The sequence below is a fragment of the Rhipicephalus sanguineus genome, chromosome 3 (genome assembly GCF_013339695.2).
Source record: "Rhipicephalus sanguineus isolate Rsan-2018 chromosome 3, BIME_Rsan_1.4, whole genome shotgun sequence".
Taxonomy (NCBI): domain Eukaryota; kingdom Metazoa; phylum Arthropoda; class Arachnida; order Ixodida; family Ixodidae; genus Rhipicephalus; species Rhipicephalus sanguineus.
Genome location: NC_051178.1, coordinates 223302491 through 223312340, shown reverse-complemented (window position 1 = coordinate 223312340; position 9850 = coordinate 223302491). Strand labels below are relative to the sequence as shown.

Here is a 9850-nt window from a genome sequence, read left to right as displayed (position 1 = left end):
TTCCTTAAATGCTATGGAAAGGCTTGCGCCAGGCATCAGTAAGTCAAGAAAACAAATGAGAAAACAAAAAGCGAGCACTTAAACCTAATTTCACTTCTCAGTTAGTCAACAAACGCATGAAAAGGTAGAGTCGATTAAATTATGCACAGATTTCTCGCACACTCTTTATTGCTCCTCATAGGTCATTCGGAACAACATTTACACATGTGAAAATCGCGAACCTTAGACTGTACAGTATGTAAGCCCTATGAAAGGCGGAAGATATCCTCTTCCTGCGCCCGTCACCAACACAGAACCGCAGAAAGCACTTGTGTTGATCATAAAAATCCATTCTCTTAAAATGAGAAGGCTTTGGCGTGCAGTAATGCAACCAGAAAAATGATAAAGTATGCAAATGAAGGACAAACAAGAAAGTAGACATCGCAGCGCCTACAGCCGCAGTTACTTTAGCACACGAAAAAATCGAACTGCTGAGCATTTCGCCCACAGCGTTAACAATGCACTAAAGGTTGTCCTCTGTACGTTGGAAGCATGAGGCAATGAAATAGCTGCCGTTTTCTTTGCACCACAATGAACCTCTGAGTTCTGGGATACAACTTTCATAGCTACCGAGCGGCTCTTATTTTGAAACTCTGTGATCTCATATGGGCATGCCAGCGATGCAAACAGGATCGTCGAACTTCGGTTTTCTTTATTTACATAAAAATTATAGGTTTTAGATTATTCAAGTATTTCAATGACTATAATGAGTGTCACACATTCCTGATAAATATATGAAGAACTAGACTTCCTGATTCTGTTTATATGGTGAAGTGACCCATATACGCTTACTAAAATACCACGGCAATTGCACAGCAGTCTTCTAGTATCCAGTAGAAAGTCAAGCTGAAATTTCTACACATGTTATGAATGGAATGAGTGTTTGTTAAAAGCGGTTAATGTTCGTAATTTGGTTTATCCAACCGGAGTAAGAGGAAACGTTGGTGTAGACAGATAGGGCATCCGGACCACCGCACGCAAGCCCCTTGGAAGATAGACCCGTTATCTCGTAATACGTGTCCTTGCTGGGGCACACCACGAGTCTGGCAGGATCTCCGACGCAATCACTTTGGACGTCACCATCACCAACACAGAAGGTGCTGCCCTTGACCTCTAGATCGAGCTTCAGTTGTCGGGCGCGGGACTGCCAGGCGTGGCACACATCATCTTCCTCTAGAGCGACCACGGGAGCTTCTCGGAGGGTTGGATACGTGAACCGGAGGTCGTCTTCTGAGACGCTTGTCCCGTAACCCGTAACAACGCATCCTGCTTTGTCTGCAGATGCGGAGGAGTCCTCTTCGCTGGAGTTGGTGTTGGCGGTTGGAAGGCATACGACGCACACAGCGTCGTTCAGTGCCACTACATCTCTGAGCTTGAGAAGAGCAATGTTGTTCGCTAGGGTTTCTGCTTGGAAGCTGTGGTGCGCGTACACTTTGGCTACCGTCTTTGTCTGGGCCCCTGGAGGGTTGTAGGGACTCACGATGTCGGTGTAACCCAGTCGTACGTATATGTTCTCGGTGACGTCGGTGTGATTGTAGACACAGCTTGCCGTGGTCATCACCCACTGGGCGCTTATAAGGGCACCGTTGCACAGGTATTGATTTTTGCGATCTACGATGGCAGCATGCCAGCACCACTCTCCAGGTCTCGCTTCTGTTCCTCCTCGCTTGAAGGAGCTCGCATCGCGCTTCTTGCCTCCCTTAATGCCGCAGGCGTTGGGATTACGTGACGTATGAGCTAAATCAACAAATGTTCCTCGCATTGGCTTGAATTCCGAGCTGCTGCCATAATGGTTTTCGACAACCTTCTGCTTATTGACCGGTTGGTGGGCCTGATGGAATGGAATCCATCCTGTGCTCGTAGCGGCAGCTTCGGCGTAATGGGCAGCCGGAACAACTTCGAGGGACGCCTTGACCGGATCTGCCCACGTTGCGCTGAATTCGGCTCCCTCTTTCGTGGGTCGCCTTATGCTCTGCCACCCAGGTTTCGCGCTGTTGCTAGGCGTATCATACGGTGGTGGACGCCTGTGCGGCCTTTGAAGTGTAGTCTTGTTACGATTGCGTTGCAGCCAAGATTTTCTTTGCTGCTCAAAGTTTCCCGGCGCATGCGGGTTCTTCACCTGAAATACCTCGCCGACAGCAATCGGGCCTCGCTGTGGTTTCAGACGCTGTGCGACAGGTTGAATTGAGACATTTAACTTCGGGCTAGAGTGGCTCATAGGGGACATGAACGATGAACCGTTACGCAGGCTGGCCTTATTTTCTGTATGTTTCCGGTGGTTATCATTGTCATGCTCTTGGTGTATATGGCTTTGAGATTTTGAATCGTAATCATCGTCGTAATATGGTGGAGTTGGAATCACAGGCTGTGGTAACGAGGGGTGCCTGAGTGCGGAGTAGGTCGGTGGTCGCTTTGTGGACCGGATCACCTGTGTAGTGCCTTCACTCTTGTCGTAATCGATGGCAGGGGCGTAGTACGCATAATTTACGTCTTCTTCCTGCGGCTGTTGCAGCGTAGGCTCTGAAATAGGTCTTTGAAGGGCCGTGGATGGCATTCCATAGGCCTGATGAACTGGAATGGGAATTCGTTGGTGTGACGGAACGTAGTGCGGTGGTCGCGGACGATGGCTTTCCCATGGATACTCCTCGTCTTGACTGCCTGCTTCTGGGGACGCAGACGCTTCGAAATCGCCACTGACTTCTTCAGGGAAGAATGAATCGGAGCTGTTTGTCCCGCGGTCTTTCAGGTTGTCAGTGGTCGGGCTTCTGCTGCAGCAGATCATTCCAGATGGACAAAAAAGGTTCTTCGACACAAGAATTACGCTAGGCTTTTTGCACGTGTTGCTTAAGTACACTGGTATGCACCTTCCTATACACGGAATATGGTTGGCTTTAACTCGTAGAGGTGACGCAGTTGGCCTTCTGCTCGTAGTGACAACAGTTGTCGCTTGCGGGTCCTCCTCAACGCTCGTTTCAGCTGACTGAGCCGCTATGCAGCAGACGCGACCAGTAGGACAACTGTAGTTTCGGTTGATTGAGCCGCACAGTAACCCCAGCAAAGACATGACGCAAGTTCCGGGACACGCTGGTTTCTGAGGAAGAGGCGACTCAATTTGTGGAGACTGCTGTGATTCCATAACCGCCAGGTTTGACTGGTTGTATTCGTCTACGGTAGACATGCTGCTCGTGGTGGTCGCTGATGGAATTGTTGGCTCGGGTTGTTGAGAGGAGGGAGGTATCTGTCCTACTGGCTGGACGTCAGTGGCAGGCGATTCGGTTGTCGTTGTAGACGTCGTTGACGTCGTTGTAGTCGTCGTGGTCGACTCCTCTTTCGAACTGGAGTGGCTGTCACGCTCACGGTGATCCGAAGGAGCGTCGTCCATCATACCGGACTTGCGGCTGGCCCCCTGGCTGAAGATGCCACCCACGCAGCAGCGAAGAAACTGCTCGCCACAGTTAGCCTGCTCGTCGACGAAGTCACAAAGGAGGCCCATGAACACGTGCACGCACTTGCCGCTGCAGTTGCTCTCTTTCGAGGGCGTCACAGATGTCGGAAGATCGTACTTGTATGACCTGTCTGTCTCTAGGAAGACGCCTCTTGGCTTCATCGCCGCAGCCACCTGCAGGTACCCGGCGACGAAAACGGCCAGGTTGAGGAGTTGGAATGTCATCGCGACTCCGATGGATGCCAGCAGCGTTACGCAACAGGTCCTAGCGCTAGGCTGTCTCCGTCGGCATGTGAGCAAGGCGGACAGACGACGTCGCGCGTATTGCCGCAAGGCAGGTTTCGTGCGTCTACAGCAGCGCAGCTACGTAACCAGACCGTCAAAGGCGCACCCCGCGGTCGGTAGCGGCGGGGGAGGGTGACCCGCGGCGCGGCGCAGCGTTGCCCCCATCTTCTATACGCTCCAGATATGGCTCGGTCGCTAGCACAAAAGAAGCCTCCTCCCTCCGTGCACGGGGCGCGGCCGCCGCGACGCCTCCGAGAGGCTTGCCCGTGCGTAATACGAACGAGACGAACGGAGCGGCTAGGACTACGCAGCCCGTGAAAGACGACAATGGCGACGCGCAACGATGACTGCATATTTAAAAATCGCTTAGCGGCGTCCCGCCTCCCTCTCCTTACTCCCTCTCCGTATGCGCGAGCACTCAAGCACACCACCGCACGTGTACACAGTAGTATACAATCGTCCGAGCCTACACCGTGACGGTGGTTGCGACGGTGGCGTGCCGTGAAGGGATATCTCGACGGCAACGATGCCACGTGCGGGCCTGTGTCACGTGTGACGCTGACCTCCCCCGCCAGAAGTGCGGCGTTTTCTTGACAGCACGCAATTCACCGTTTCGGCCAGCGAGGTCGCACCCGGTAGCGTCACCCAGGTGGCAAGAAGTCTTTGGCGCGAATGGAACCTAGTGTTACTGCACCGCAAGCGGTTACTTGGACCGTGAGGAAGCTTTGATGTGCCTCGTCGTGTTTTACGGCGTTTTTCTTTGGATGCCATCTCGACGTGACGATACGACGTAGCTGGCAAAGAAAGAAGCTTTTCAGAGAAGAATAGCAAGCTCTGACCTTATATGACCGTAGAATAAAGCCTCGCTTCTCGTCTTGCATCGGCGTCATGCGGAAGCGAAAGCAAACCGGATGAATAATAAAGAATAGCTTAGGTCGACATTTGCGAGCTTTCTTATATATCCATGCTCCAGCGCTTTTCTTACCGTTTTTCCGGAATGTTTCTGCCTTTGTATTATTATTAAATGGCCAGCAAAAAAAATTGTCCGTCCTCACAAGGTGAAGCTATTTGCTCTATGCGGATTTGCTCACGGTGAGTCTGGATAACTCATCCATTCCTGTTAAAAATATAAGTGAACCAAGAAGATTCTAATCTGTCGGAGCGACGATTCGACAGTTAAACGAGTTTTCAGCTGTAGAGAGGGAGAGAAAAGAAAGAAGAGGAAGGGATGTCCACTAAAGATCATCGGCGGATTGCGCCAGGTTACTGTGTAAAAACCGACCGACCGATCGACCTGCAACTGTGCTGTCCTGCATGTATACGCAATAGAGCAAGGAAAGCAATTCAGACGGGTAATCCTCACAAAAAAAAAAGGAACCGTTTGTCTAATAGCCGGCTACTCAAATCTGCCGACATTAAATATACTGCAGAGAAATGTGTGTGCATATCAGTAACTTTGAGCTGTGATACCAGAATCCACGAACCTTCGCTTTTGTTCAATATCTCCAGGGCATATTTAAGAGCCTGGCGTTGTTAATCGCTGTAGGAAAATCGCTGGAGGAGATGAACTTATCAGACAAAATTATCACTAATAACACACACACAAAGCACGCACACACACACACACACACATACGCACACACGCACAGGCAAACACACATTGAACACACGCGTACGCACACTACGCAGGGGAAAAATATGCGTGGCTCTACTATCGCAAACACCAAGGACAGTAAAATAGTACCACACAGCACCATGTCTCGGTTAGACGCAGCAAGTCCGACTTTTTTATGATGTCATCATGTTTCAAGTGTGGATAGTGCTTGCCAAGCGATCTGACATTTTGAACCGTGGTTGTAAGTTCACTTTCAGACACCTGGTCAAACGCCTCGTTCGTGATACCTACTGGTAATCTTGTCAAAGGGGTGTCCTTTTAGCCTAACAAACTCGGCAGCCAAAGTGTTGTGCCTGGTAGAAAGTCATTGATTGGTCAAGTAAAGCCCTTCAATGTTCGGTATTCACACAAGCGCAGCACTCCAACTGCACCATCGTTCGGCTCCTGATGTTCAAAACATTGGCAAGCTGCATGGGGTCATTCAGGTCTTGTATTTCCGATGCAGTTTCAATTTCATCCTCCTTTATAGTTTATTGGTTCGAGACAATCATTACCTCTGTGTCCATAACGGCAGCATTCGGTGCATTGTATAGGACGAGAAGGTTGCGCTCGGCTAGACAGCGTCTTCATTTTTAACGGGCCGGAGGTGAGTAGTGGTACCAGCCCAATTTCTGTGGCACATACCAGCTAGGCGAAGCTGCTCACGACGGACCGGAAAACCCAGCGAGTTTCCAGCGGGCACGTGGAATGGCGCCAGCCAATGGGGACCTGAACTAAGGACTCTACCCTACGAGGAAGATCGCTTATAGTTGTACAAATAAAGATTTTTTCTCTCTCTCTCTCTCTAACAGCTTCTCCGTAAAAGAATGACAGACGGGCGGCTGCGTTATTTATTTCCTGATTTGCGCGTCTTTTATCAGTGACAATTATGTCCTATAGCAAATACCAACAAGGGCACGATCAAGTTAGTTTATGATCTCAATAGACGGTAATGCAGGTGGTGTAAGGCAATGCTGATTGCCGCGTGGCTATTGCTGAGGCAATGAAGACGCTGCAGCGGCTAAAGAGACGGCTAAGAGGTGAGACGAAAGCGAGACGCGCAGTGTTCCTCCTTTTTATTATCATGTTATTCTCTCCCGATAATATCATTTATGCTATGATTGCCAGAGGCAGAGCACACAAGCGCTACTGCGTGCTCATCTTCCTCCCTATAAACTATTTCCCCACGTTACCCGCTGTTCCTTGCAGCGACTGTAACTTCATTTCCAGTGTTCGCATTGGCGTACAAAGTGGCCTTCGTTCATAATTCAGAGCGGCGCTTTCCTTGCCCGATATCCCTCGCTTCGTTCTATTCTTCCCTATCTTTTTTCTCACCGATTCTTTCCCAGAAGCATAACTTCGCCTTTCCATGCATATTTTTAAACTCTTTTGCTTTGCTCATTATAAACTGCCGTCTCAGACAACCATTATTTTCCTTCTTACGTTCCTATTCTCCGTAGCCGCAAATTCTACCCAACGCGTTTACACTCCCGAGTTTCCGGTTCGAATTTACGTCTCCTTTTTTCTTCTGTGCGTCCTTTTTTTATTTTTTTGTTCGATCTTCTTACTTCGAAGCCAGGCGAGCTCCATTTCTATTCTCGGATCGGAGACGCTTTCTAGCCGATCTCGCTAAATGCAAATGAATCCCAGGAAGGCAATGGGGCTCATTCTTCTCTTTCTTTTCTTTTTATTTAATGTCACTACGCGCGCGCCCTCACACTTTGCCGACATTTTTGCAGTTTGGTGCGACGGGTTACCCAGATTTCAGCAGCGTACGTACCGATACCTATTTGCTTACTTTTGTTCTTTATTTATTTTTTCAACAGCCTGTTCCGTGCTCAGGTTTACTTACTCCAACGTTTTAAAGGAAGACCGATAATTAGATGACGCTGCTCGGGCGCTGTTTCGTCGACACCGGCAGAATACGATACATAGTCTTACAGCGCGCTTAAAGATTTCTTCTTTGCCCGGTTAGAGAAGAATACTTAATGATCTCACTCGGTCTACTGTATATGCAAAATCAATATTTTGCTGGACTGTCTTCCGAACAAGACTGGTAGCTTCGTACTTGAGCACACAGCATGTTTGGCCGTACTTCTTTCTTGCAGATTTGTAGCATCATTCAATTGCAATGCGTTTGTTTTCTCACGTTGTAAAGTTTATGTAGCAGTGTAAATATTAGGTCCTCAATTTGTTTGTGCTGTTTCTTTTTTGGAGCTTCTCACATCGATATGTTTGCGAACTGTAACGCTTTTTTCAGAGCTTGTGAGCTGGTCAAGAGTGCGCAAATACCGCGGTGGCAGAGCTGTCTCTTTCGGCGTCTCCTTAATGAGCACTGACAGTACTTACACGCCTTAGATTCCGCGGCACGAATTTACAATACATTATTAAATGCGAAGAATTTCTTAGCAAACCTTTGGCATTTTGAGCGTTTCTATCTATCTATCTATCTATCTATCTATCTATCTATCCGCCTACGTCTGGGTGCTCTCATGATCGCCTCCTTAACTTGGTGTAGACCAAAATTGGCATGGGAGGGTAAGAGGATCTGACGAATATGACTGTCGGGTCATGACATGAATAACGTGAAAATCCTGCCGCGTACGTCGTCAAACCCTTTCCTCCAGACACGTGTGGCACATACCCGTTTACCACCGGCCGCGGTGTACGGGTATGCGCCACCAGTGATTAACAGTTTATATCTACCCAGGGACGGCGAGAACAGACGTTGGTAACTTAAATGCGAGAGCGTTAAGAAAAACCGACATCGGCAGCGTTGACCCGACGAATGGAAAGAATGAAAATTAGGATCCCAGCAGGAATCGAACCCAAGCATTCTGCGTGGCAAACAGGTATTCTACCACAGAGCCACGCCAGGGCTTTAAACTGGTTTGTAAAAACAGCCTATGCAGGCGTAATGTCGGTCCAATGTCAATTGTGGTTGTGGTGCTTGCTATCTTATTTTAAGAGAAAGTAATAAACACTACATGATACTCCTACGATGTGTACTCCTGCGATACAGACGTCATATCAGATTACCGTCTGTGTGTCCAGCGTTGTCTCCGCTTTTATAGCAGTCTAATAAACATTATATTTGTAATACTTTGATTCAGCAAGGTATATTGAAGCATTGCTCGACCCCTGAGGTACGTATGATATTCACATCGTGGTATCGTAAATTGCACTTAGTCTGCCAGAACGACGCAGTGTCCTCTTCATTTATTACGAGGCAGGGCGGTGGCCTCATGCTGACCGAGGATGATGCCAGATTGATTGACGGCCGCTTTGTAGACTAGGATACGTAGGCCACATACCCCCAGGTAGTCTACGAATACGACAAGCGCCATTCACTGATGCTGGCCTACGTAGCACTATCCAGGCCTACCAGGCTCGACGGCCTAAACCTCACCAACGTGAAGGGTGATTTCGCGTTCTGACATTTCGCCGGCTCTATCGACAGACAACTCGTTGACGAAATGACCGAGGCATCCACGATCTCTAACAGCTGTACTATGCCTCACACTTCGCTACACATGGACCTCTCGTCACCGCGATCACGACCGGATCCGATAACAAGTCATGACCGGCTCCTGTTGCTCACTGATCAGGGTGATGATGACCTTGTTCAAGAATTGTCAAGAACTTCTTCCACACTTACATACGGGTTCGGGAAACGTGCATGCGTTCTCCATCATAAGGGACATGCATAAGCACTACATAGCAGCTTACCGCTTCTGTTGTTGGTAATTAATACCCACGTTGATGTTGGCAGCGTTACGCAACTGTAAACAACTGGTTATAAAATACATATGCGGCTCTTCAACATATATGTGTGCGTATAAAATTTATGCAAATCTTAAGCTTCATTTTGTAACGTCTCGCTCAATAAAAAAAATTACATCACAGTCACCTTCCCACCGCATGCTTCGCATAACATCGACTCCCACGGTACGTCCCATCTCGTGCGCACACCATCGAAGTGTGAGGCCCACTCCACCGCGGACGACACTATTGGTCACTCATAGGGGTTTTACTCCTATAGCCGCATGCGGCTCGGCCCCACCTGTTGCCCTTCCTATACGATGTAGTATACCAACGCCTTTACAAAATTTTTAAGGCGAAAGCCTTAGATGCCTCATCAAACGCGAAAACTGACCTGCTTCCCGCATCGGCGGCGTCAACACGAGTGCTGCAAGAAATCATCGATCTGGCGATCTGTGACGGCATCATGACGGCACAGATCGCCGAAACTTGTGACGTCATCGTGACGTTGCATACTGACGTCATCACATGACATCCTTGCACGGTCAGCGGTAGGCTGATCACGGAGGCAGTGCAATACCAACCGAGGTGCCTTCGATCCTGGAGTCAGTGCAAAACCACGTTAGGTGCAGAAAGCTTTCAGAGGGTGGCGTGGCAGGATAAAC

General features: G+C 48.9%; 1 protein-coding gene across 1 annotated transcript; it reads right to left on the bottom strand.

Annotated features, from left to right (window-relative positions):
• Positions 1 to 879: 879 nt before the first annotated feature.
• LOC119386318 (protein masquerade) lies at positions 880 to 8191 on the bottom strand. Its single transcript, XM_037653643.2, has 2 exons — positions 8138 to 8191; positions 880 to 3760 (listed from the first exon to the last, which is right to left on the bottom strand). The coding sequence occupies exons 1-2, from the start codon at positions 8189 to 8191 to the stop codon at positions 926 to 928; spliced, it is 2889 nt and encodes a 962-aa protein (XP_037509571.2). The 3' UTR covers positions 880 to 925.
• Positions 8192 to 9850: the final 1659 nt, after the last annotated feature.

Bases quoted from the DNA above. Each gene is read 5' to 3' on its own strand.
- LOC119386318 (XM_037653643.2), bottom strand. From the start codon at position 8,191: ATGTCGGTTTTTCTTAACGCTCTCGCATTTAAGTTACCAACGTCTGTT. The intron at 3,761-8,137 runs GTCCCTGGGTAG...CGACGGAGACAG, and splicing joins TACCAACGTCTGTTCTCGCC to CCTAGCGCTAGGACCTGTTG.